The sequence below is a fragment of the Molossus molossus genome, unplaced genomic scaffold (assembly GCF_014108415.1).
Source record: "Molossus molossus isolate mMolMol1 unplaced genomic scaffold, mMolMol1.p scaffold_m16_p_1, whole genome shotgun sequence".
In the NCBI taxonomy this organism is placed as follows: domain Eukaryota; kingdom Metazoa; phylum Chordata; class Mammalia; order Chiroptera; family Molossidae; genus Molossus; species Molossus molossus.
Window position 1 is genome coordinate 207,147,256 of NW_023425344.1, and position 27,924 is coordinate 207,175,179.

A 27,924-nucleotide genomic window follows, 5' to 3' on the forward strand; every position below is an offset into this window, starting at 1 on the left:
GAAGAGGAGAGGTCCCAGTGTATAATCCTACTGAACGCTTTCCTTCTACCTGTCCTAGTGTGAAATTCCTGTCTTCCCCCCTTCTCATCCTTCACGGCGAGGATGACAGCACAGTGCCCCTGGAGATTGGGAAGCAGGTAATCCGAGCCACGCTGTACTCACTTCACCATCTTCTCTGCCAAAGGAAGGTCTCTGGTTCTGAGGGACTCTCTACACCCATGGTAGCCACGCTGCCTGGTGTACACAGTGAGCAGCCACGCTGCTCAGCTCAAAGGGGCATTTGTGGTGCAGCTCATTTGGGGTCTGTGAACCTGGACATGTCATGAAGATCCCAGGACACTATGGGAACCTCCATGTCTTTCCTGTGGTGGCTCTAAAAAAATGGGATGCACTTCCTTTTCTTTTAACCGGAGTGCGTCCATCACAATTCCTTGTCCCCTTGCAGGGAGGAAGGGACGGCAGGAGGATGAAATTTTGTCGGTATTCTCTATTAGTCATGCAGCTCTCAGTCTTTACTGGGAGAGGCAGACAGCTGGAATTTGGAGAGTCCCCATATCTCCGACCTAACGGGACTGTACCTTTTAGAGAAAATCAGACTAGAAAAACAACAGCTTTGATCATCAGCTTGAGTCTCTGTCTGTCTGTCCCCTGGCAGCTCTATGAAATTGCATACAATGCATACAGGAACAAAGAGAGGGTCAAGATGGTGATCTTTCCTCCTGGCTTCCAACACAACCTGCTCTGTAGAAGCCCCACACTGCTGAAAACCGTGAGGTAAGAGCAGCTTTGCTAAATGTGATTTTCTTCCCTTAAAGGCATTTGAGGGCGGCTCCGGACCACGAGGTGGGGAAAGCATGGGGTCTGATCTAGGTCCTTTTTCTGCAGAGATTTCCTGAGCCAGCAGTGGGCATGAGGTCTGGGAGCAGCAGCAATCTTCAGTGAAGACTTGGTCCAAACACCACCCGTGATGTGTATTTTTTGTGTAAAATTGCACTAGGCTGCTTGGCTGGGCATTTCTTCAAGTCAGTGGCCAGCGACAAAGCACGGAGGCTGGGCGGTACGGAATGTTCTCCCGTGGCTTAGCACAGTCTACTTTGTGGAACATGCTGAAACATCGCTGCGGAGGATCAGAATTTGGTAAAAACTGGATCCCATATAAAGATGTGTAGTTACCAAATATCTGGGCTGTTTGTGAATAAGGTGTGGTTTTTGGTTTGGACTTGGCAGTGTAAGAAAGGTGCTCCAATGCTGTTAAATAATTTGTATTTTAGTTTAGTTAATTTAAATGCCAATAAAAAATTCCAAGTAGTTTTCTAGCTTTCTGATTAGGTTGGGGGAAGCCCTAGCATGCTACTCAATTTATTATAAAATAACACCTTTTGGCACTCAGGTAGCTCTGGAAACTGACACTTTATTTTTAGTTCTAATATAGTTATACACTTTCCCCTCCCAACCCCTAGAGATGCTTAACTGGACTATTAGGGAACAAAACAAAACAAAATCAACGAATGTTGCAAAAACGTTCAAGTGCAATAAGAAGTTATTTTTTTCCAGAGACATTTTACAATCTACTTTCCATTGGCCTTATACACCCCATTGCTAGATTCATTGGAGAGGGAAATCTTCAGGTCGGAAGGCTCCATGTTCCAGATGTCCCTGGCGTACTCCTTAATTGTTCGGTCGCTGGAGAACTTCCCTGAGGCAGCTATGTTTTTCAGTACCATAGCGTTCCAGGCCTTCGGATTCTGTTAACAACACAGACATAAATGACCCGGGGCTGACCGCCCTCCGGGCTTTACAGCAAACGTCAGGCCAAGCAGATCAAAGCGTTTCGTGGAGAAAATGACAGGAGTAAATTGTAGTGAATCATAAATACATGTGTTTCACAGTTGAGAGCTAAATAGGGCAGACTGTGCTTTTCTCCTATTTAGAGTATATATTTCTCTTAAGAATGAAAAAAAAAAAACCCCACGTATTTTTCATTTTCAGAGAAACCACGGAGAGAGACCTAACTGATCATTTTTGCTATAGTTGCACTGTTTTGGCATGAAAATCCTATTTCCCGAGCTTTACTTTGAATGAAGATACCTTCCTTTAAACTACAGAGGAAAGGAAGGGACACTAATATTCAGTGTCTGCTAGAAACCATGTCAAGAAGGTTAACCTGTGGCTCACAAAGGCTGAGAACACTACGCTAGAATGCTAGCCATCAGGCCAACGATCCAATGGGAGCATTTCCTGACTTCTTTTTCTTGTTCTTTCTGAAGGCAGATGCCCCAGTAGGCTTATCCTGAGTCCTGTTGGGGTTTTAAAACAGGATCAATAAAGGTTTTATCCTTAATAAAATGTGTAACATCCAAATCTCATAATTTTTATACCAATCAGAATGTAAGAAACTATTTTATAGCCTCATGATTTGGTAAAGAACTCTAAGAGTTCATTGAAAACAGCCAGAACATGATTCAAAACCAACAGCAATGCATTGTAAACATTAAAAAAAAAATCTAAAACTACCACCATTCCTTAAGAAATTAGTTTGTTCAGCCCTGGCCAGTTTGGCTCAGCAGTTAGAGCGTCGGCCTGCGGTCTGGAGAGACCTGGGTTCAGTTCTCGCTAAGGGTGTGTACCTCGGTTGCAGTTGGTCCCTGACCCTGGTTGGGTTGTGTGGGTGGCAACCACTCGATGTGTCCCTTTCACGTCAATGTTTCTCTCTCTCTCTCTCTCTCCCTCCCACTCTATCTGAACAAAATATCAAAAAATGTCCTCGGGTGAGGACTAAAAAAAAAGAAATTAGTCTGTTCAGACTTTGGAAACTTACTAAAATAAGAGAATAACATCATCCTCTCTTCACTTTCTTGGTGTTGTTGAGGCTTGGAAAACAGTCCCATGTGGTTGGGAGGTACAGTCATTAGGCCTCAACAATACAATTATTGTTAAAAGTAAAAACTGCAATTTGCACTAATGAACAAGAAAGACTGCACCAAAGGCTTGGCTCCCGGATGGCATCCTTTGGATGGGGGCCATCATTTTAACAGAGGAGACCCATTGTGCAAAGTCGACATTCATGCTTGTGCTTGCCCTTGGTCAGATTTGCCTTTCCTGTTCTCTTTCATTTCTATTTCTTTTCCCCTGTAGCCTTTCTACATACAAGCATGGGTTGAAATCAAGAGGAAAGAGCTAGAGGTGGCCGTTGTCCTTCCTGTCAGTTCTTGAAGGCTGTGTGTGGCTGCTCTCGCCAGAGCTCAGGAAGCAGGGAGCGAGCCACTGAGCTTAACGCGAGTCCTCCCCTCCCTGCCTATGGCTGCTAACTTGAATTCACTCCGGCCTGCACACTTCTGGGGGCTGGATATGACTCTACCAGAAGATGGATGATCCTACTTTAAAACCCCAGTGGGATTCCTGGGATGACTGTGGGAACCACCCTGTTACCTGCTTTGGGAAAGGAATCGAAAGAAATGCTAGTGGAGTATGTTTCTGTTGGAAGTAGTTGCTGATGTGTATGAGGGCAGGAGGTGGTGGTTTTATGGATCCTCGCTGTTTTGCTGTATAATGGTTTTCAAGTTGGAGGGCAAAAATGAAGACGACGGGGGCAAGGGAAACCGCCCCCAGGAGGCTCAAGGACCTCGACCTCAAGAGACCCACCCTGGAGTCTCGGCACAGAGCCAGCCTCTTCCAGCTCTGTGTTGTCTGTGATCCGCTGGAAGTCTTTTCTATCAGAGATGATCAAGCTCTCCACAGAGCTACTGAATGCACCCGAGGGCTGGGCCCTGATACAGATGTGCATGGCTCTGGCCTTTCCTTTCCTTCCTCCCCTGCACCCTGTTTTAGGCATAGTCTTTCTTGTTCCTTTCCTTTTTTTTAAAAAAAAATTCAAACATGAAACCATCCCTCCTTCTATACATTTATATTCTATTCGTACAGCCCCACTCCATGGGTTGTCCAGGAGAGGTGCTTATTTTGCAATTTTCAAAGACAAGGGGGTCAGTCTTTATCCCAATAAACTAAGGCTCAGCATTAGAATCATTTAAGCAGGTTTTTCGATACTGATGGCGATCCCACACACTACTGGGTCAGAATCTCTCCGAGGGGGACTGGCATCTGCACTTTAAAAAGCTACCTTGGTGATTCTGATGGGCACTAAACAGGCTCTTTGAGGGGAGGAAAGAAGGGGTGTTGACTTTGTCCTTGCTGGGGTCCCCGTGCCCAGCACAGTGCCTGCTGAGGAGAAGGCCCCAAGCCTCTGTTGAACAAATAATGGGTAAAATGAGCATTCAACTCGGCTTTGTACCTTCAGTCTCCAGGACATGCCCGCTCCCTGGTGGGTGCTCAATATGTATCAAGTCATTTGTGACTTTTTACTTGGACAGTAAAGCATTTACTGTGACTGAAATGTCAAGTCCCAACTTCTGCCTGAACTAGGGAAAAGTCAACTATTGATCTGAACAACCTAGACCATGGTCTCACTTTCTTATTTGATGGGTCAGTGGGGTCCTGTTATTTACATTTAATAAAAAGAAACAAATATTTTAATGAACCACAGTAAGCTGGTTTACTTGATAATTCTCAGCAGTGTACTCACCATGTACAGCTGACTGACTTTTTCTTGACACTTGACATATGCTTCATAGTCTGCAAACACTTTGAACCTGTATTTTTGTGATTGGAAGGAAAAATCAAAACAAAAAGCTTCATTAACAGATATGTGTTAAGATGCCATTTATTTATTTATTTTTAAATCTTATCACTTTATTTTTATTTTTAAAATATGTTTTTATTGATTTTTTGGAGAGAAAGGAAGGGAGAGAAAGATAGAAACATCAATGTGGGAGAGAAACATAGATTTGCTGCCTCCTGCACGCCCCCTACTGGACTGAGCCTGTAACCCAGGGAATCGAACTGGGACCTCTCAGTCCATGGGACGATGCTCAATTCACTGAGCCACACCGGCCAGGAAAGATGCCATTTAAAATTCTCTTTTGCTTGCCCTGGCCGGTGTGGCTCAGCGGTTAGAGTGTCGGCCTGCAACCAGAGAGACCGGGTTTGGTTCCTGCCAAGAGCATGTACCTCGGTTGCAGTTTGTCCCTGGCCCTGGATGGATTGTGTGGGTGGCAGCCACTCGATGTGTCCCTTTCATGTCGATGTTCCCCCCCCGCCCATTCTATCTGAACAAAAAATGGAAAAATGTCCTTGGGTGAGGATAAAAAATAAATAAAATTCTCCTTTGCTTAATGTCATACATGGCTGGTTTTCCAAATTCACATTTCTATTCATGACAGTTTTAAACAGCCCTCCACCTTTCTATGGTTCTACCCACATGGAAGAATGTCACCCTATGGGTGTATATGAAAGCTGTGTGCACCAGTGGAAGGAGAAAAATAGGGTCAGATTTCGGGTCTTATTCTCAAAGCTTCCTAGCACTGCCAGTGGAGAGTACTGAATTTTTCTTTCCAAGCCTCGGCTCATCAGATCACAGATCTATGCTAATCTACATGGCAAGGCTGTAGTTGGTTTATGATGTTCTTGTTCCCTTTTCACAGCTGAAATAACATCATCTCCTTCAGGGGGACTCACCTGTCATGATAAAAGAGCATGTTGATCAAGTCTTTGAAGAGGTCAGGCTGCTTGGGAGAATAGAAGCCGTTGTCAATTTGATCGATGGCCAGTTTCAGTTCTGGAAGTGCCTCATAATATTCTTTTGCCTTGTACCTGCGGGGCGGGGGTGTGATAAGGAGGAGGCTCTGTCAGTCTGTGATTAACTACACAGTAGGCAACACATCAGCTGTGAAAAATGCATTCAGAAATACTAAATTTTATAGAAGTCATTATACAGTTCAATATGGGTATCAATATATTTGACTAGACTGTGACACTATCTTTCCCCACTTAAAGTTGATTAGTTCCTTGTAAGTGATAAAAAAAAAATTCTAGTTGCAGAGCAAAAGTCTGATCTGGTAAAATACAGTAAGTTCATTCCAAAGCAGACTTTCCGGCTCTACACAAGCACTGGTAAGTGAACCAGTTGCTTTTGGACCCAAAGATCTCCAATTCTGTGGCTTCTGAGTTAAAATTTACTTCCCGGGGTTAGGAAGTATACCCGACACCCTCCAAATTTTGTGATCTTTGTAGTTCCTTTGGGTAGCACTCTTTATTTCTTGTTTGAATCCTGGTTAATAAACCTATTTAGACACTACGGGAAACTATTCCCGAGTGCTTCTGTAGACCCTCTCCCACATTTTCATTCATCTCTTTGCAATCTTAAAGGAGCAATCTTATAGTCAAAAACTTCAACTAAAAATGGGTTCTTCTGATCAAGGTAAAAATCGCAGGGTGCAGAGAAGTGACGAGCTCATCAGGCCAGCTCTGCAATGGCTGGTAACAAACAGCAACCGCCCCATGCACCTGGGCCCAAGCTCCTTGAACTTTTCCTCGCTGGGTTTCATAAAACTAATCTGTGGCCAGGACGCTCCTCCAACACGTGGGAGATGTCTGCTGCCAGATGCATGTGACTCAGCCTCAGTGGGATGCCTGAGTGGGCAGGTACCCTTCGGGGAGAGCTGCTCTCTCACCCTTTCTTGTCCAAAGCAGCCACATCATCTACTCTCATGCCAAAGATGAACAGGTTCTCTTCCCCAGCTTCCTCTGCCATCTCCACGTTGGCCCCGTCCATGGTCCCGATGGTCAGGGCCCCGTTCAGCATGAACTTCATGTTGCCTGTCCCCGAGGCCTCAGTGCCTGCGGTGGAGATCTGCTCCGACAGGTCCGTGGCTGGAATGACTGCAAGGCAGGCATGTTGAAAGCAGGGATTCTGTCTCTCTAGCCCTGCTTCTATTTGATCTAAGAATGCATTTAGCTGGCCTGTGTTGATCACTAAATTTGTACACGTCATCAAGATAAACATTCAAATGGTGAAGGACAGCTCTTTCTTCCCCTTGACTCAGACAACTACCTTTGTCCATTTCTGATGTGCTGCCTTGGAGGTTACGGCCACAGTGCTAAATAACTATGTGCTTATACTACTCTTTCCTGGTCTATAAACTTCAAATAGCATTCGCTGACCGTCTGCTATAAAAGTTGACACATTTCTCTTCTCCCTTCCAATTTCTGTTATGGTTTTGTTTCTATTTCTTCTTCTTTTTAACTTTAAATACTATATGGAAACTTCTCTTTCTTGATCCTGAAAACTCGATCATTCCTGGCCCCTCTCTCACCTGAAGAAACTGGACGGCCTGCATCCCTTCCACTTCTCCCCATCGGGCTCCCACTTTCACTGCGCTTGGGTGTGTGCAGGGCGACCCCGGGCCTCTGACCTTTCAGCCGGGTGTACACACGAGTGCTGCCTGCAGCGCTCCCACCGCCTCTCTGACTACAAAGGGCGGGGCCAGGTCTCTGCTCCAGTTTGAGAGCTAGTTTGTGGGTTATGATTAGCTTCGTTTGCATTCATAGGAACCTGGCTCTTTTTCCTTCATGCAGACAGTTCTTAAACAGTAACATCAGAGGACCCACAAGCACTTCAAAAAGAGAAAGATCCCTTTTCAATTCGGGAAACGGGTCAATACACAGTTGGCATTTGAATGTGGATGGTGCTTTGTGGGCTGTGATGCAAATAAGCAAAGGTCCCCGTGGCACAGAAAGGGATGCTGGCTTCTTGCCAGCCTGTCCCCATGTGGGAACTCCACGCCTGATCTCAGAGGGCCCATCTGAGGCCCATCTGAGCCTCGTGCTCTGGCAGCCTGACGTCTGTCCTCATTCCCTGTTGCCACATGAACAAATGAAGGGACCAGAGCATTATCTGGGGGCTGGGGAGTTGGTGTTTGATTGCAAAACCGGGGCTGGGAACTGAAGACCTTTCTTTTGTGGAGCACAGTCTGTACTTTACCGAAACCTCAGGGCCACCTCCTCTAGCCCCCCGCTCTGACTAGCTGCGCAGAAAATGTGCTTGCAAATGTATATTGTAATACTGTGAAATGTATATGGTGATACTGACTCTGGGGACAGCAAGCTCATTGTCAGTTGGGTCACCTTAAAAGCACTCAGCTTATGCTCTTATTCTGCCTGAGTGACACCTTCTATCCCAAGTCACTGGCTCCCAGAGCTCAGCTGCCCCATTTTTCCGTATCTCGTCATCTTTCCCTAGAATCTTCCCTGGCCTCACATGGTTTGCAATAGGGGCATTACCTTTTTCAGCAAGAGACACTCTGTAGTTCTCCAAGAAGATGACTTTCAACTTGTTCCCAACCATGGGGTCATTGTTCACCACATCTGCCACGGAGGTGATCAGCTTTATGATCATTTTGGCCATGTGATAGCCTGGGGCAGCCTTGGGGAAGAATGTCGAACACGTTGACAGATGCAGCCACCAGGAAGTGGAGAAATGGCAAGAGATTAGAACCCCCGTGTGCCCAGTGAACAGAATCAACTTACTTTGCCACCAATTATAACTGTTCTGGGCACGAATAACTTCTTAGGGTCTTTCTTAATGCCTGCAAAAGATGGAGAAGTGGATGGAACACAGGATGGAGGATGGCCAGGGTGGCGAGACCCGCACCGAGCGCTGCTTCCAGCTCCGGGACCCGCGCTACGGGGCCGACTCACGGTTGTACATCGTGATCACGTGCAGGCAGTTCAGGAGCTGCCGCTTGTACTCGTGGATCCTCTTCACCTGCACGTCGAACATGGAGGACGGGTTGATCTTCACCTTGTACTCCTTCTCCAGGAACTGAGAAAACTTCAGCTTGTTCTCCTGCAGAGACAGCGCATGGCGCGAGAGTGCTTTGACTCAAACGCTGGAGCATGAACCCTCGCGGCAGTGCTGGGAGGGAGCCCCAGGGGAAGCCTCACCTGCTTCACGTTGGAGAGTTCCCGGAGGAAGACGTCATCACCCAGGAAGCTGTGCAGCTTCCTCAGCTGGCTCAAGTCTTTCACGTAGTCTTCCCCAATTTTCTTTCCGTTTAAAGCAAGAGGTGACTTTAATCAGGGATGGCAATCAAGGCCAAACGAGCGCTTTCTGTCACTGCAGTGAGTGCTCACACTCACCGACAACAGAACAGCTCACCTACCACACAACACGCAGGGTGGCTTCGCTCACAGAAGAGGCTAGAAATGCTGTGTGGGAAGAACACTTCGCTAGTATCTTAAATGTGGGTTCAGTGGTATAATGTTAGAAACAGGAAATCTATCTAAAGAGGGTGACAAAGAACCCAGGTTCCACTAGTTATTTACATGACCTTTGTTATCCTCTTTTACTAAATAGGGTTACCGTCTTCCATCTGTGTGTTGTATGAATAGCCAGGACCAGGTACACAATTTGTGGGGGTCCTTGTTCAATAATGAAGAATTTCAGGATGACTGCAGCAGAGAATGGAATCGAGCACAGAGCCTCGTGGGACTGCCCAGGCCACATGCTGATGAAGCCGGCCTGGCTACAGACTGGATTTGCAAATTATAGATGCACGCATGCCAGTCAGACCTCCCCTCCTCAGCACCTCCCAGTTACCTCTGCTATTAACTCGGCAAGCCCCGGGTTGCAGAGTAAGAGCCAGCGCCTTGGAGTGATCCCATTGGTTTTGTTCTGAAACTTATCTGGTTCTAGCTCACTGAAGTCCTTGAATCTGGAGACAGAAGAGACACATCACTTATTTGGCTGAAGTAGTAGGTTCTTGCATCCAGAGTTCAGAGTTCATTCAAGAAGCAGAGTGTAGGTAGGCTTAGAAAGATTAAATGAAGGTGTGGGGAGGGGCTGACAGCAGCTATGGCTGTCATTCTAAATAGAAATCCATTTCCAATTCAAAACAGTTACAAGAAAATTTCCAAATCCAATCACCTCCATATGATTTCCGGCACTGACATAATTTTACTTTTGGGCTCCTAAGTCTAGAATTAGGACAGTTCGGAGGGGAAGGCCTCTTTTTTTGTTTAAGAGAAGGGGGCTCTGTATAGAAAAAATATACTTTTAAACATTTTGACGAGGTCCTTCCTCATCTCCAAAGCAACCCTGAATGTACTAGCACTGTTCCATTAATGCAGCAATGTCAGACCCACTAGCACAGGGATGGAAGCTCACACTTGGGTCTTCACGATGTCTGAGTGGATCTTAGCCACGCCATTCACAGCATGGGAGCCCACAATGCAGAGGTGGGCCATGTTGATCCGTTTGCCGCCTTCCTCTTCTATCAGAGACATCCTTCTCAGACGGTCAACATCTTTAGGAAACAAGGCTGCAATTTTCTAGCCAAAGGAAGAGAAAGGTCTTGCTGGTCACTCAGGTTTAAAGCAACGTTGAGATAATGTTCACTTCCCAAGCAAAATCTCTGATGGAGCGAATATAAAACTCCCACAGAGAGGGGCTGGTTAGCCTTAGGGAGATGCCATCCTTCTACATCAGTATTTTCAAAAAGATGTCTTTAACAGAGTCCCACCCAGACTTGGAAAGATATTTAGGTCTCAAGTTTGGTAAAAGGGAACACTGTAGCCACCCAAACCTCTCAAGACCTTAGTCTCATGAAACTCTCAAAATGACTTACATCTAAATGCTTCTGATTTATCTCATAAATGATCTGCAAGTGTCGAGGAAGCAGCTTCTCCACCAGATCGACAGGCCAGCGCTCCAGGGCTTCTGGGAGCACCGTGTGGTTGGTGTAGGCGAAGGTCTTCTGGGTGAGGTCCCAGGCCTGAGGGAGAGGGAGGCTTAGCTGCTGTCCCTGCGAGAAAGGCTGCCTGCTGGTGCACAGCCCCGCACACAGGGCCAAACATGTCCGTTCCCACCTGTTTGTAACAGGACAATTCATCTGCAAGAGGACAATTCTACCTGTTTATATACAGTTAGACGCGCTTGATTCCACTGGGTTCCTGAATGGTCCAGAGAGTGGGAATATGTTTTGGGGGCACAAAGGGCAGCTAGTTATAAAACTGACTGATAAAACTTAAGACAGCATGCTAATAAATCTTCTCTACCATTCTAACGTGTCTTTTATTTATTAAGTAAATAAACTTCGAAGAATAAAAACGTAAGGAATATTGTGAGATGGTACACATTGTGAGTATGTTTAAGGTAGGGACGTCCAAAGCAATGGGCAGTTTCCATTAGCTGTATTCTGAGGTTAGAGAGCTTAGCTTAGAATCCTTTTAGACACAAAAATGGTTGGTCCCATTAGGAATGTTATTTGTTCACTTCTTAGTCTTACTTCCTGTAAAGCAGTAAAGAAATGTCAGCACCCGGGAAATGTTTACCTCTAACGGGTGAAGTTAGCAAAAGCAACTTATTTATTTATTTTTTTATCCTCACCTGAGGACATTTTTTGTTCATAGAGAGTGGGAGGGAGAGAGAGAGAGAGAGAGAAACATCGACGTGAAAGGGACACTTCGAGCGGCTGCACCCGCATGACCCAACCAGGGCCGGGGACAAACTGCAACCAAGGTACATGCCCTTAGCGGGAACCAAACCTGGGTCTCTCTGGACCGCAGGCCGATGCTCTAACCCCTGAGCCAGACCGGCCAGGGCGAAACCTAATTTTTAAAAATCAGAAAAAGAGCTTTTGGAAAAATCTCCCAACCTCAGATATTCTGATTAATTGAAGGAAAGAGAAGCCAAACTATCCAAACCTTGGACCAGGGCAATTTTTCAATATCCACAAAAATCCTCATCAGCTCTGGGATGGCGAGTGCAGGGTGAGTGTCATTCAGCTGGATGGCAACCTGTGTGGAAAAAGACATCAAGGTGAAGGTGACTGATGGCCCAAGTCTGGTTTCCTTGACCTCATACATGCTGGGCAAAGACCAAGTGAAATGCCCACCTTCCACGGAACGCTTTAGCATGCTATGCCTGCTCAACGTTTTAGCACTGAAACAGAGGAGTAAATCTGATAGGAAGTCCTCGTCCCCAAAGCTGTCCCCACCTGTGCTCACTGAGAATACTTGCCTGGTCTGGAAAGGCATCAAACGCAGTTTCGGCACTATCCGTGGAGCCAAACTTGGAGGCTTTGAAGCGTCGGATGACGTCTTGCAAGGTAGCCGCCACCACAAAGTACTCTTGCTTCAATCTGAGCTCCTTCCCTTCAAAAAACTTCAAGCCAGAGAGACTGAGTGAGTGACTCACACTATTAGGTGTGGCCAAAACTTGATTAGAGTCTCTGCCCGGAGAGGGAACTTGAAGGCTAAAGCCCACTGGACACCTGGTGAAGATGGCAGGTTGGACACCAGGCATCAGCCTTTGCTCTGTCCGGAAACTCCATTTAAATGACAGTAAGAGGATATTTAAACAGCATACTGATGGAGCATGAAGGGAATGGGAGAGAAGACAACAGCAACAATTTTTTATTATGAAAATGGAGGAGTAATAACTGAGCCAGAAGACCCAGGAAAGCTGAATCCTGACTTAGTACTGGAAAAGAGCCCAAAAGCAACTCACTGTACACAACAAAGCCCCCAGAGGCTGGGGAAACGGCAGCAGCAGGTCCCCTTAGGAAGTAGGGGTGAAGATAGGGTGAAAGGTTATTTGAGAGCCTGAAAAGCAGTAGCCTCAGGCCTCATCCCAGTTCCCTCAGCTGAGCAATTTCCTTTCCCAACTGAAGCAAAAGCTGCTGGTGTTTCTGTGGAGATGGTCAAACAGCCTCTGGACTGGAGGGCAGCAGGCACAGGTGAAGGCCGGGAGCCACCCCACGCTGGAAATGGGAAGAAGGGCTCAAGTGAAAGTTCATGTGCTGCATGAAAACCCTCAGTCTTCTCCCAACCAAATTTCAGAACACAGGCGGTCAGTATTAATTCCACCGGGAGCCTGGCCGGTGTGGCTCAGTGGATTGAGCGTCGTCCCATGGACTGAGAGGTCCCGGTTCGATTCCTGATCAGGGCACATGCCTGGGTGGCAGGCTCAATCCCCAGTAGGGGGTGTGTAGGAGACAGGTGATCGATGTTTCTCTCTTACATTGATGTTTCTATCTCTCTCCCTTCCCCTCTCTCTAAAAAAAATCAATAAAAAACATATTTAAAAATAATAATTCTACCAAGAAAGAAGCTATAAGTCTTTTCTAGGGAATTTGACCAGCCAGGGGAGACCTAAAGACACTGACAGAGGTGCTCCCCCAGGAAATGGCCCCACCAGATCACAGTAGAGTGAAAGTTTAAGTAGGGTACCCCTCCCTTAAACTTTAATGGGCAGCTAAGAATCATTAGACATCTATGAATGAAAACTTTGTAAAAGCAAGATAGAGGTTGAAATAATAAACAAATAAAAGCCAACTCAGAGGACACAGACATTAGAAAAAAACATTCTATAAGAATACTATCGATATCCTCAGATAGAGTAGAAAAGATAGTGTATTCAAGAACTAAGATTAAGATACTTTAAGAAAATATCTAGAGAAAAAAATCTTACTTGGAAATTAAAACATGCTGGCCAAAACAACAACAACAACAAAACCCAGCAGAAGGATTGGAAGAGTTGTGATCACCCAGAGAGTTGAGCAAGAAGACAAAGAAATGATAAATAAAGAAAAGAGGTAAGAAAACTAAAGGTCTAGTTGAGGATGTTCAATGTTCAATAGTTCTAGACCACTTCTTAGAGAACTGGGGTGCTGTGTACCCACACTAAAAGGGTACCCAGGCTCCAAAGCACCCCCCCCAAATTTAGCACACTTAAAAGTAGGTGGCTGAGGAAAGGAAAGAAAGAGAGGCTGAGAGAAGGTGGGAGACGGGGCATAGAGAGAGAGAGAAAGAGGGAGACTAGAAGCTTTCAAAGAGAAAAAGAGCAGGATTCACACAAAAGATCAAGAACCAGAATTGAATCAACTGTAATTTAAAAATTAAAAAAAAAATCAGAATTGCACTGTACTTCTCAGCAATACCAAAAACTAGACGAAAAAAATCAATAACAACAACAAAATCCTAGTGGTCTACATCCAGGCAAACTCCCAATGAGAGGGCAGGATAAGATGCTTTCCGACCTGCAAGGTCTCGAAAAAACTGACCTTTCCCAGGAAGCCCCTGGCGCGTGTGCGCCACCATCACAAGGTAGTAAACACACCAAAACAATGAAAGACGTGAAAACAAATGATCCCAACATTCAATGAGCACAGGGCCCTCAGAATAACAGGGAAAGAAGACCTGAGGTGACAGGGCCACCAACCGAGGAGATCCAGAGGAGGCTTTTCAACAAGACCGAGGGACAGCGTACTTTGTGTGTCTGAATACAGAGAGAAAACTTCTACAGCTGAAGGACAGTGAAGGATAAATTAGGGAAAAGTACTCAGAAACCCAAGCAAACAAAACAATGATTAACTCCAGGAAAAACACAAACTTTTTTAAGGAAAAATAATCATTATATGATGACACACACATGCACAGATCAGCATCCTGAAACATCTGCATATGGTCATAATTTAAACACTGGTTAAGGAGCTAGTGAAAATTACCATGCAATTATGTTGAGAGAACGGGGGTACGAAATATGTTGTGTGGTGAGGTGGGAGTGTATGTGAGGGAGCTGAGCTATATTCTGTAGTGGGGAGTCAACAAATAATTGTGAACCAGGCAAATCAACAAGAAACAGCATATTATTAGAAATAAAAATCCCAGAAACTGGTTAAAAGCAAGGGATACAGTTGCTTCTGGGAAGTGGGAAATGGGAGACTATGTTTTTATATAAACCTCACAGAGTTGTTTCTCTTTAAACCATATGCTTGGCCAGTGTGGCTCAGTGGATTGAGCATTGTCCCAAGGACCCAGAGGTCCTGGTTCGATTCCCGGTCAGGACACATGCCCAGGTTGTGGGCCTGATCTCCACTGGAGGGCATGTAGGAGGCAGCCAATAGGGGTTCTTTCTCATTGATGTTTCTGTCTCTCTTTTTCCTCTCCCTTACTCTCTCTCTCAGATCAATAAAGAAAAAAAATTAAAAAAAAAAAAGATTTCACTACAACTTAAAAAATTTTTTTCCTTTTGATTTTAGAGAGAGAGGGAGAGGGAAAGAGAGACAGAAACATCAATGAGAGAGAACATGACTGGCCTCCTGCATGCCCTCCAGTGGGGATCAGGCCCACAACCTGGGCATGTGTTCTGACCCGGAATCGAACCAGCGACCTCTTGGTGCATGGGCTGATGCTCAACCACTGAGCCACATCAGCTGGGCAAAATCATTTTTTAGAAAAATGTTTTTATTGATTTTTTAGAGAGAGAGGAAGGGAGAGATAGAAACATCAATGTGAGAAACATCGATTGGCTGCCTCCTATACGCCCCCTACTGGGCATGTGCTCTGACTGGGAATCGAAGATGGAACCTGTCAGTCCATGCACAGGACAATTCACTGAGCCACATTGGTCGGGCATGAAATCATTATTCTTAAAGAAAGCACTATAAATCCATTCCAAATGAATTTAAACATTTATTGAGTTAGGGAATTTTCAATATCCTAGAAATAAAATGCTTAAACGTAATTGCTGACCTCAAGAAGTTCAAACTAGTGGGGGCAGAGAGATGTTTAAATAAGGATTTAAATAAAATGTGATGAGTTTTTTAAAAAAATTAATGTTATATTTTAGTATATTCACAATACTTTGGGAACCTGGGTGCTCATGTAATTTTTTTTTTTTTATCCTCACCTGAGGACATTGTTCTATTTTTTGTTCAGGTAGAGTGGGAGGGGGAGAGAGGAAGAGAGAGAGAAACATTGATGTGAAAGGGACACATCGAGTGGCTGCCACCCGCACAACCAACCAGGGCCGGGGACAAACTGCAACCGAGGTACATGCCCTCAGCGGGAACCGAACCCGGGTCTCTCGGGACCGCAGGCCGACGCTCTAACCACTGAGCCAAACCGGCCAGGGCTCATGTAATTTTTTATCTGAGCCCTGAAAGATGAGTAGGAATTTGTCAGATGAGCAGAGGAAGCCTGGGAAAGGCATTCGTGAGAAAGAACAGGCAGGGTGAACTGTCCTGCACACCTGGGACCTCACTGCCAGGGCAAGATCATGGCGTGTGTCAGAGAACTCACGGATGGCGTAATGGAGAACTTAGCACATCTAGGACTCTGTGCTTCTCTTGTGGGGATCTGAAGCCTATAAAGAGCTGTAAGCAAGAAAAAAAAATCTAACTTGTTGCAGAGGGAGGACAGATTTTTGGAAGAATCTTGTCTGGATGGGGTATGGCCAAGTTGGGGAGAAGAACAAGTTTGTTCTTGTAATTACAGTATAAAATGATTTATTAACGTGGACTCAAGAACTAGCCTAACCTCGAGAGCTACCTTTTACTCAGTGGATTTAGTCAACTTTGCAGCTCATGCTAACTTAGAAAATGCTGTCAATTGCAGCAGATGCCTATTTCCAAGTAAAGTCAAGTCTGGTCCCCACTGAAGACAGGAGGATGAAGTTCAAGCCCCTTCCAGTTCCACAATCCTGCAGGCTGTGTTTGGCAAGGCAGTAAAATCCCAGACTTGAACTGACCATGAAACAGAACAACCTTTTGCTTTTGGGTCAGAGATTTCCCTGAAATGTACTGAAGTCACAATGTTTCTCTCAAAGGAAAAATAACATATACCATGAAGTCCTGAAATGCTGCAGCAAACTTAATCCTCTGCAGAGACTGAGGTTTGACGCCAAGTGGACATCTGGCCTTAAAGGATCATTTATGTCCAGGTCCCCAAATCTTTGTTTTGTGCCGTTTTTGTAGACCAGAGTACTAATTTGGTTGTTTCTGAGATCATTATTTTTGTATTCATTACAGACTCAAGAACATGATTTCATCCATGCAGAGTTTAGAGCTAAGTATATTTAAATCAAATAAGAATCCATAGCAGCCATCTAAGATCCAGTTCCATGTGTATTTTTGGTTTTTAGCTAAGCTATTCTTGGTACAAAATTAGGAATCATCACCTATAAGAAAGAGTTTAAGAGATGAATAAGTGGGATAAGAAACAAGTGTTTGGTCCTGCCTCAGCTCCGAGGCCCATGACCCCATCACCTGGGGTCAGAGGGCCCGAAGAGCCCCGTCACTGAGGGGAAGAGGTGAGGAAGGAAACCTCCAGGGACTCTGAGTGTGGATGAAATTTCTGTTTGGAAAGCAAGCAGTGCTTCAACTCATCTTCTATACCCAGGTTTGTTTTGAAATACAAGTACAGAACTTCCGTTAGTCACGGGGTCACTAGTCAAGGGAACAATATTAATTCAAGACTTCATAAGTTACACAAATTTGTTTTCCTTACGTGGGTGGGAGGGGAAATCTACACAATTCCGGAAGAGATGTGGAGATTATTTTGCATCAAAGAAACAAAATTAGTATGAAAGCTGTGCTTTACGAGGGCTACTGAACAGGAGCTTCTGTGTCCACTGAGAAAGCAAGCTCCATCACTCACATTGTCATTGGGATAGAGGACCCGGGAGATGTTCTCGGCCAGGTTTCGGTCCAGCACAGCCTGAATGTAGTCTCCAACGTTAACTGAGGGGAACGTTAGAAACATGAATAAGTAGGCAAGCCAGCCACTGCTATCCGAGTCCCTCGATCTCACCTGGTGCCTGCTGTGTATCATGTGGGAGTCCTAAAATCCCTAAAAACCCCAAAGGAGTTCAATAAACCTTTATGCTGTGATACACATGACAGTCTAAGTCTAAGAGGGCCAGACTGAAGGACCGCTTTAATAACGTCCCCCAAACTTGCTCCTCCACATGACTGTGTAGTCATGGAGGAGTCCAGGTCACAAACTCAAGGCTTCCTTTCTCCAGCTCAGTTTGGTTCTAATCAGCAAGCAAAAAAGAAACCATTGTGTCCTAGTCCCCAAGATCCTTGCTGTGCCATCTTTCTAGAGCAGAGTACTAACCTGCCTCTGAGATAAAAAATATTAAGCACACACACAAAGAAACAGAGCCCATGCTGTACTTACAGTCTTGGAGGTTAAAGTCATTGGGCGCCCGAGCAGACCAGAGGCGCATGGTGTTGACGGTGTTATTCATATACCCAGGCACTGGGGTGTCATACGGCAGGGCCAGGACCACCTGCAGGATTGAAATGAAGCAGTCGCTCAGTTTCCAAAGTGTGATGATGTAGGCTGAACAATGGGCTGGGAGACAGCAACTGGAATTCTGTTCCTGGCTCTGTCACCAACTCAAATTGTGCGAGGCCGAAACCAAGACAAGGGTCCTAGGGCTGGGCCGAGGGGGAGTGGTATTGGGGCCTCTGTGATCCTCCTCCCATTGGAACAACCTGGAACCATCCAGACTGATGACCCTCTGTGTCATTTCCATGTTGACTTCTCTTTGTGTCCCTTGACTTGATCTGGACACAGATCTTTTATGTTTCAGATCAAGCCACTGCTCTTAAGAATAATAAAATATAATGTGAAAACAAAGCGACAAATATGAATCTGTACCCATGAAGAAAGAGTATTCAGGATAAGATTAGTGCAGGTTATTCAATGATCTGACTTCAAATGTGGTAAAATCAATGGAACAGGAAGTTTATGAAGCCAGATTACATATGATGTTTAAAATACTATGCTAGGTTTTTGAAGTTGCACGAAGAAGAGTTATTTTAGTGATGTGACAAATCAGCCGATAAATGAGCTGAGATGGGACTAAAAAGTAAGCTTTGGAAAATCTAGCTCAATGTCTGTGAGTCATTGAAATAGAGAAGGACACAAAGATGAACTGTGTTCCATGTGAATTTAAAATTTATGTGGGAGCCCTGGCCAGTTTGGCTCAGCTGTTAGAGCGTCGGCTCATGGACCAGAGTCCTGGGTTCAGTTCCCGCTAAGGGCATGTACCTCGGTTGTGGTTCATCCCCGGCCCCGGTAGGGGTTGTGTGGGTTGCAACCAGTCAGTGTGTCTCTCTCACATCGATGTTTATCTCTCTCTCTCTCTCTCTTTCTTCCTCCCTCTCTCCTTCCCGCTCTATCTGAAAATGGATGCAAAAAATGTCCTGAGGAGAAGATAAAAAAATAAAAAAAATAAAAATAAATGTATGTGGGAAAAGACTCCCTTCTATTCCCTGACTTATCGGAGTCAAGCTCTCAGGGAGAGGAATGACATTAACTGAACAGGAGGATGCCAGAGAGCATTTAGTGCAACCCCCTAGTTTTGGACTTGAGGAGAATGGGACTGAGAGAGAAGTGCCTTTTCCAAGGTCACAGTCAGTGGTAGGGTCGAACTCCAAACACAAATCTCTTTGAGTCTGATGAAATAGGAATGAATGAAGCATTATAGCCTAGATCAATCAATTGTGCATATTCAGTCACGCTTCATGAACACCATGACCTCGAAGTAGTAAATCACCCTTCTCTCTCTTTCACTAGGCAATAAAGGTCTTTGGTGATTATCAAAGCACGTTGTGATCAATCAGGAAAAGTTGTTTACAGAGTGGGCTGAGTCTGGGTTCAAACACGATTTGTCCTTCTGACCCCTGAAGCATAATTGAGGCAGCTGGAGACGCACTCAGCTCAGATGTCCCTCTAGAGAACTTCAGGCAGAACTGCCACCTCTGAGCGCCCACCGAGGCCGTGCCGTCTCTGGGACGCTGCCCTCGTGAAGGACGAGCTGGGACTCCGCTCAGGAAACCCTGCCTCTCAGGCCCCATCAGCCTGGCCACCTGCTCAGAGTTGCACTGTCTGAGGCTCTTCCTGAGCATCCTCTTTCTTTCCCCCTTTATTCTTCAAAGATATCGCACCTCCTCCTGCTCCCCTCCCCCTTTATCTCCCAAAGCCATTTCCCCAACTATCACTTACACTTCTACTTCTCTCTGGGGCCTGCTTCTCCAAGGACCTGAGCTGACACAAGAATGAACTGCTCGGTTTACTGGCAGCTGCCCACAGTGTCTGACCTCATGCTCTCGGACCCACCAGCTACAAAGCTGAGGCTGGTCAGTGATGGCTGGCACAAATGCACAGAGGTCTGCACTGCGTGGGCCACTCACCTTAAATTACATCTGCCCCACAATCTTGTCTTTGTGGGCACAGACCCTCCCTAATTAAATTTCTGGGTGTATTATGACAACGTCTAGAGGTGCTTTGTCAATATAAGGTGCTGAACAGTGGGGCCTGCAGTGCACACAGAATGCTTCCAGGGCTGACCGTGGAATAAATAAAAACTGCGCATACTTAAACAGGTCGGAAGTCACTGGAAGTTTTAGACATCAAATCTGTACCAAATTTTGCCAGTCTAATACCAAATACATGCATGAATTCTTTGGATATACTAACAATTGATTTGTTTGCAGCTCTCCTGATCGTATATGTAACTAATTGCAACTTAGACTGTTGTCTGTTTCATAGAAATAGAAAAGAGAGACTATCTTGAAATCACAGTGTTAGTTTATTCCCTATTATCATTATACTATGCCCTATTTTTAGCTTCGAATTTAGCTGTTATTTCATAGGCTGAATAAATTCATGTTTAGGTAGAAAAACTCTTTTTAAAAAGTCTAGCGGTGACTAACTCTACACGAATTGCAGAACAGACCATCCGTTTAAAAATCAGCTGTTACATGGGTCTAGGTGCTTCCAAGACAACACGAAGCTTTCATTCATGAAGAAGAATCCACAACCAACTGAATTTAGTATTACAACTAAAATTTCACTCTGGATTTTGATGTATAAGAATGACATTTACTTTGATCGTTACCATTTTCTTTAAGCTTTTAAAGAATGATCAGTGACATGTCTTTTCCAGCCTGACATCGTAGTTATCAAACAAATATCTCATGTGGAGACTCCAATGATTGGACAGTGCAGTCCAGTAGTTAATACAAGTTATTTATCAGGAAATATGAAGAAGCAAAGCACAGACCACCACTGGGGGTGCTAAAAACGGAATTGTTCAGCGCCGGGGAACACTCAAATCCAGTGGCCATGGAGTAAGTACACTTCACTTGGTTGACACCAACATTTTTCTCTAGGAGTGATTTGACACATACACACAAAAATGGAGTACATTTTGCAATATTTTTCATTATTTTTGACTATGCAATGAATAGAAGTTTTGGCAATTCTTCAAATTATTACTTCAGTTTTAAAATATTTACCCCTGAGAAGTAAATAAACGTACATATGGCAGTGGGGTGAAGCAGGACATGTACATTTATTCCATCTTAGTATCAACAACTTCATATAAAACTGGAGAGCTACAGTGCTGGGATTACAGAGTTAATTACCCTCTGGTAAAGCTGATTGCAAAATCACCCTGGTCAGTCACTTGACATTGGAGAAGTCTCTTATCTCTTGGCCTCAGCTCCCTTGTCTCCAAAATGAGTGAGTTGCACTCTAAGAGGAGTCACAGATTTATTTATAAAAATATACTCTAGCCCTGGCCGGTTTGGCTCAGCGGTTAGAGCGTCGGCCTGCGATCCTGAGAGACCCGGGTTCGGTTCCCGCTAAGGGCATGTACCTCGGTTGCAGTTTGTCCCCGGCCCTGGTTGGGTCGTGTGGGTGGCAACCACTCGACGTGTCCCTTTCACGTTGATGTTTCTCTCTCTCTCCCTCCTACACTCTATCTGAACAAAAAATAGAAAAAATGATGTCCTCTGGTGAGGATAAAAAAAATATATATATATATATATATATATATACACTCTATTATTCAGTACAAACATACCATACTTAGTATCACAAACATGTTCTACTCCATGCTACACATTCACTGTGCTGTACTACACAGAACGCTCAGCGTGAGGGTGCTCCTGCATACCTGGGTGTCGATCCACTTGGTCCCGGTGTTGCTGTGTTCTACTCTTCCATAGAAATGCACAGGCAGCATAAACTCGGGGCGGGCCTTCTCCCAGGGGTTTCCATGCCTGAGCCAATCATCTGCCTCTTCAACCTGCAAAAAAATATACATAGCTTAGAACGTATTTTTTTTTTTTTATCCTCACCTGAGGACATTTTCCCATTTTTGTTCAGACAGAGTGGGAGGGAGAGAGAGGAAGAGACAGAGAGAGAGAGAGAGAGAAACATCAACATGAAAGGGACACATCGAGTGGCTGCCACCCGCACAACCAACCAGGGCCGGGGACAAACTGCAACCGAGGTACGTGCCCTTAGCGGGAACCAAACCCGGATTTCTCTGGACTGCAGGCCGACGCTCTAACTGCTGGGCCAAACCGGCAAGGGCTAGAATGTATTTTTCAGGAGATGGGGACCTAGCTGTTTCCATTAGATCAAATAAAAAAACATCTTTAACTAGCCCTGGCCGGTCTTGCTCAGTGGTTAGAGTGTTGGCCCGCCAACCACAGAGTCTCGAGGTTTGATTCTGGTCAAGGGCATGTACCTTGGTAATGGTTTGGTCCCTGGCCCTGGGGTCGTGCGGGAGGCAACCAGTCAATGTGTCTCTCTAACACTGATGTTTCTCTCCCTCCTTCCCACTCTATCTGAAGATAAATGGAAAAATATCCTCGGTTGAGGATTAAAATAAAAAAATCTTTAACTAAATCAACATGAGAATATTGTTTTGGCAAGAAGAGTGTTGGTTCTTCTATCAATCTCAACTCATGGTTGTTATTGTCTTACAGCCTAAATCAACAACGACAATACTTGCTAATACTGCTCTAAATGCTTTATATATCCTGTTGCATAATCTTCATAGCAACCCTAAAGAAGGAAACTAGGATTCTTTTTTAAAAGATGAAAAAATTGTAACTTGCTCAAGGTTGCACAGATAGTAAATGGTACAGCTAAAATTTGACCTTAGGTCTGTGTTTTCTAGAGCCTGTGTCTTAACACTGGTGAATATAATTGTCCACCTAGAGTGAGAGAGAGGCCCTCCAGGCATGTTTACAGTTGGATACCTGACCTGATGGGTCCTACATGATGGTTTCAGTCAAGATTCTTGTGTCTATGATGCACAGAATCAGTTAAGAAATGTTACTCACAGAAAGCTCCCTAATAAAGCTGATTTCAATGTAGATACAGAAGACTATTACATTCCGTTGTCATTGTTTAATTTAATCTGTATATAATTTTGATCTGATAATGATTATTAATTATGGCTTATTTTGAAAATAACATATACTAAGAGGTAAGGAATTTATTGTATTGACAATTTCAATATTTTACCATCTATTTATGTTAACTGTAACAAAATATTTCTTATAAAACTTCTGAAATCATAATTTGTATTTAGGGTATACTAAACAGCAAATAAATTTTGGTTTGCAATAAACAAGAACAACAAAAACCATACTTGGGGGAATGTATTTTTACTATAAAGATATTATTTGTGAAACATTTCAAGTATTATACATGTATTTTAAAAATGGAATTGTGTTCTGACAAAAAGGGAAGAGTAAGATTTTTTTAGTACAAAGTACCCTTTTCAATGAGATTAGAACACTTTACTCAGCTTTAGTTTAAAAAGATACTGTTGCCCTGGCCAGTTTGGCTCAGTGGTTAAGAGCGTCGGCCCGTGGACCGAAGAAACCCAGGTTCGGTTCCCACTAAGGGCACGTACCTCAGTTGCAGTTTGTCCCTGGCCCCTGTTGGGGTCGTGTGGGTGGCAGCCACTCCATGTGTCTCTCTCGCATTGATGTTTCTCTCTCTCTCTTTCTCCCTCTCTCCTTCCCGCTCTATCTGAAGATAAATGTAAAAATGTCCTCTGGTGAGGACAAAAAAATAAATAAATAAAAAGATACTGTTTAGGAATTAGGACACATTATGGCTGGATGCCTCATGATCTCCTAAATATGAGTTCAATGCCTGCTCCAGGCACAACGTGACAAGAGAAACAAATACAGCTACTGATTTTTGAGATAGGAAATAAAATATTAATGTCAACTGCCAGATAAGCAAATACACATTCATTTATTCAATCAGAGATCATGACTTTACATCAAGAAAACCAGTGAGCCACCCATTCATATTAACTACCAGTACAATGAAGGCAAAGGGCACTCACAGAAACAACATCCTTAGGCAGAAGACCGGGGACTTAGAGAGCTGCTGGAGGCAGGAGGGTGTTTTGGATGCAGGATGAAAAGAAGGCTGGATGGAGCGAGTTAAGCTAATGGGCAAATAGCATCTTGTTAAAATGCAGATTCTCAGTCACCCTGAGGTGGAGTCTGACATTCTGCATTTTTAATAATTCCCCACAGGCCACACAGTGCAGCAGGAGCTACATGCTGATACAAAGTTAGTAACTATAATTCAGAATTTATACTTCTACTATCCCAGTGATGAAGAGATCAAAATAATTAAATTCAAATTTAACAAGGAAACAAATGAATTTTATCAGCTGATAACAAACTGTGTGTTGATAACGAAAACTCTAAGACAAATAAATGAGGATATCCAGGAAGGCCCAAAACAACCTGACTTACAAAACACTCGATGCTGCACTTAGGCAAGGGCAGGTTTGGGGTTTTCAAATACTGGACAATGTGCACACGGCTTCCGGTAACAGGAAAGAACCGCCAGGTCTGCCTGCCTCATTTCAGCACTCAGGACTGTTGTAAAACACACCTGGAGGTGTGTGTGTGAGACAGGAAGATGATGAGGCAGGAACAGTTTTCCTCTCAAAAATCAAGTGCCTAGGAGAACTGACATCTTTTCTGCCAAGAAATGCAGACGGATCCCATTATCCTGCCCTCAGGCAGCTTGAGATGCTTCCAGAAAAGAGGGCGGGCTCCCTGATTCCCACCACCAGCCTGTTCCCAGCCTCCTATAGAAGTCAGAGGTTGTCCTCACTCTCTGCCAAGGGACTAGTCAGCTAATTACTCTTTAAAAAAAATTTTTTTTTTTCTTTATTGATCAGAGAGAGGAAGAGAGAGAGAGGTAGAAACACTGACAAGAGAGAACATCGTTTGGCAGCCTCCTGCATGCCCCCACTGGGGATTAGGCCCACAACCTGGGCATGTGCCCTGACCGGGAATTGAAACGGAGATATCTTGGTGCATGGGTTGATGCTCAACCACCGAGCCACACGGGTTGAGCCAGCTGATTACTCTTAATGACACCCAATGTTGGTCTAATTTTTCCCTGCCAAATAATGGCTGATTTTAATTTCACTGGGTTAGTGAGTTCCGTAGGAGAACAGACCTCCAAGCTTGCTGCTCTTTATTCTCAGTCTCCTCATTTGGTAAGGAATCAGTTAATAATTCCCTCAATTTTACAAAGCTTGTTTTTAGGGTAAATTGAAAAAAGACGTATTTCATAACCACAAACAGGTCTGAACAGATCATAGGAAAAAGCAAGAACTGCCTCCCCCACCACCCACCACCATCCGCCACCGCCCTCACTTAATCCACAGAAACCACAGGATGGTGATAAACCTCTTCTCTACCTTGCTTTTATTTTCCCCCCAATGAATCAACAAAGTGGTCTGTAAATTAGAGTTCCATGTAGCCAGCGATCCCTGGATGCGCGAACATGCTGAGCCACATGAAGAGGGAGCAGGACGGGAGAAGAGCTTTCGTTTAGTGGGCTGCTGGACCTGAACATCCCAGATGAAAGACCTGAGACACAGCCAGCATGGCTCTGTGGAGGGAGGAGCAGTGTGCCAGCTGGGGTGGGGGCGACAGCCTGGACTTGGCACCTCCCCGGAGGAATTACTCAACACAATCTGTGTTCCAGCCAGTGTGGAAGCAGAGGTCAGCTCAGGGGGTTCTGTCAGTGACTGGATTCTAAGAAATGCTTTCCCCTCAACTGTGGGATACACAGGACATGAAGAACCAGTGAGCAGGAGAAGTCAATAAATTTTGCTTTCTTTTTTTTTTTTTTGTTAATCCTCACCCGAGGATATTTTTCCATTGATTTTTTTTTTTTTTTTTAGATAGAGTGGGAATCAGGGAGGGAGGGAGAGAAAGAGAGAGAGAGAGAAACATGGATGTGAGAGAGACACATCAACTGGTTGCCTCCTGCACAACCCCAACCTGGGGCCAGGGATCAAACCCGCAACCAAGGTACGTGCCCTTGATCGGGAATCAAACCCGTGACTCTTTGGTCAGTGGACCGACACTCTAACGGCTGAGCCAAACCAGCCAGGGCTAAATTTTGCTTTCTGATGGTACAAATAATTGAAGAATGTTTCTGGGAATGCCAGGAATTCAACAGTGGTAACCAAAACACTGCCAGGTAATGGAAACTTTGCACGATCAGTTACTGCAGGCTTGGCACGGGCTCTAGGAGAGAAGGGTGTAGCAGACACTGTTCGGTTCAACTCCAGAATACCTGTGGGTGCCTTTCGACTCAGAACTTTGACATGTGACTGCTGAACGTACTGTGAGGCTGTTGCCATCATCTTTCCCCCTCTTCCTCCTGAGTGCCAGTTATTTTCTGAGGGCTAGTACTGATCCCCATTAGAGGTGAAGGTAAGTCAAGAATTTTAGCAATAAAATTATTTTCCTTCGGGGGAGGAGGGTTCACAATGAACCCATTATTACTGCAAATCTTCCATGAAGAGAGACTTCAAAAATGAAAAGTCCATCGACCTTTAAAAATCTCTCCAGCTTGCATAATTTTCACTGTCCGTATCTGCCATTATAAGAGCAAGGACATACCAGATGTGCATGGGGGTGTGACCATACTCCGAAGAGGCATGCTGCTCTCCTGGAAGATATTTTTGTTTTTTATGGAAATGGTTTCTTTGTAGTATGATGTATTTTATGTTTGCTCTCTAAAATCCCATCCCAGTAAACAACAGATGTGGCAAATAAAATTATGTGTACTTCTGACTCAATTTCAGTAATAAAAGAAGTGATGATGGCTAGTGAAGCTAGCTTTGGACTAGCCAAAGCCATTCGGTCTCTCTTTTTATTTTAAGAACACTGGATAGTATATAATTCCTAGGTCTGATAGGAGAGACATATACTTCCTAGGTCTGATAGGAGAGAAAGGGATGGTGTCTTGGAATAAAGAACATTTAAAAGTAGCAATGGCAGTAGGTGTGATTAATAGTGACCTTTCATAAAATTCTGGGGAAAATATACTGAAAAGATATTTCTTTGAGACTGATTTGCTGAGTTTCTTTTAAATCTTTCACAGGAGAGCCCTGGCCAGTTTGGCTTCAGTGGTTAGAGCATCGGCCCATGGACCAGAGAGTCCTGGGTTCGTTCCCGCTAAGGGCACGGTACCTCGGTTGCAGTTCGACCCTGGCCCCGCTTGGGGTAGTGTGGGTGGCAACCAGTTGATATGTCTCTCTCACATAGACCGTTTCTCTCTCTCTTTCTTTTCCCCTCTTTCCCTCCCGCTCTATCTGAAGATATCTTAGGTGAGAATAAATAAAAAAAAAATTAAATCTTTCACAGGAGAGTAGTTAAAAGGTAAGAAATTAAATCCTTAAGCATTCTGGGGTAAAATGAGTACCATACAGGATACTTTCAAAGAAAACGTGTATTGCTTGGTTGAGCTGTGTCAAAATGTTGGTCATACTGGAAATGCCTCCTTAGTTTGCTAAGCTTCTCGCCATGTAACTCTAGATTATTTTACTGGGGAAAGGAACCAATTGTTTTGTTTTTATAGCTTTTTATGACTCTAAAATACATACTTCTTATGGACTATGAGACATGTAGAAGTGTAAATAGAAGACAGTAAAAGTCAACTGTAATCCTGTCTCATGTATAATTACTGTTAGAGTTTTAATGAAATTATTTTCTAGCACTTTATCTTTTTGGCTGCCTTTGGACAGTTGAGTTCATACCATCCATATGATTCTATACCTCCTATTTTCAACTAACATAAGTAATTTCCCATTTCACCAAAATAATAAAAAACATATTACTGGCCACATTAATATTTTATCATATAACACCACAATTTATTAAATTATCCTCTTCTTAGGCAAAATTAACTTTTTTTTTTTTTGGTACGTGTACTAGCGGGAACCAAACTCTCTGATCCGCAGGCTGATGTTCCAACCGCTGAGCCAAACCGGCCAGGGTGGCAAAATTAACATTTTATTGAATGCCTATTTGTGTGCTGGACATTTTACATGTTTTCATAATAATTCTGTGAAGCTGGTATCTCTGAGAC

At 44.3% G+C, this 27,924-nt stretch overlaps 2 protein-coding genes across 2 annotated transcripts in view; one reads left to right on the forward strand and one right to left on the reverse strand.

Moving 5' to 3' along the window:
* ABHD12B (abhydrolase domain containing 12B) overlaps positions 1–1,245 on the forward strand; it is a 30,808-nt gene extending 29,563 nt beyond the window's left edge. The window contains exons 11-13 of the mRNA XM_036259388.1: positions 59–137; positions 656–774; positions 886–1,245. Coding sequence (XP_036115281.1) covers positions 59–137; positions 656–774; positions 886–913 — 226 coding nt within the window. The 3' untranslated portion in view covers positions 914–1,245. The remainder of the gene's footprint in view (positions 1–58; positions 138–655; positions 775–885) is intronic.
* Positions 1,246–1,397: 152 nt separating this feature from the next.
* Positions 1,398–27,924, reverse strand: part of PYGL (glycogen phosphorylase L) — a 39,498-nt gene continuing 12,971 nt past the window's right edge. The window contains exons 5-20 of the mRNA XM_036259377.1: positions 21,653–21,784; positions 17,860–17,971; positions 17,335–17,417; positions 11,915–12,058; positions 11,599–11,691; positions 10,521–10,667; positions 10,061–10,224; positions 9,494–9,608; positions 8,839–8,940; positions 8,593–8,740; positions 8,422–8,480; positions 8,176–8,317; positions 6,567–6,774; positions 5,572–5,706; positions 4,580–4,646; positions 1,398–1,745 (exon numbers count right to left, since the gene is read on the reverse strand). Coding sequence (XP_036115270.1) covers positions 1,569–1,745; positions 4,580–4,646; positions 5,572–5,706; positions 6,567–6,774; positions 8,176–8,317; positions 8,422–8,480; positions 8,593–8,740; positions 8,839–8,940; positions 9,494–9,608; positions 10,061–10,224; positions 10,521–10,667; positions 11,599–11,691; positions 11,915–12,058; positions 17,335–17,417; positions 17,860–17,971; positions 21,653–21,784 — 2,028 coding nt within the window. The 3' untranslated portion in view covers positions 1,398–1,568. The remainder of the gene's footprint in view (positions 1,746–4,579; positions 4,647–5,571; positions 5,707–6,566; positions 6,775–8,175; positions 8,318–8,421; positions 8,481–8,592; positions 8,741–8,838; positions 8,941–9,493; positions 9,609–10,060; positions 10,225–10,520; positions 10,668–11,598; positions 11,692–11,914; positions 12,059–17,334; positions 17,418–17,859; positions 17,972–21,652; positions 21,785–27,924) is intronic.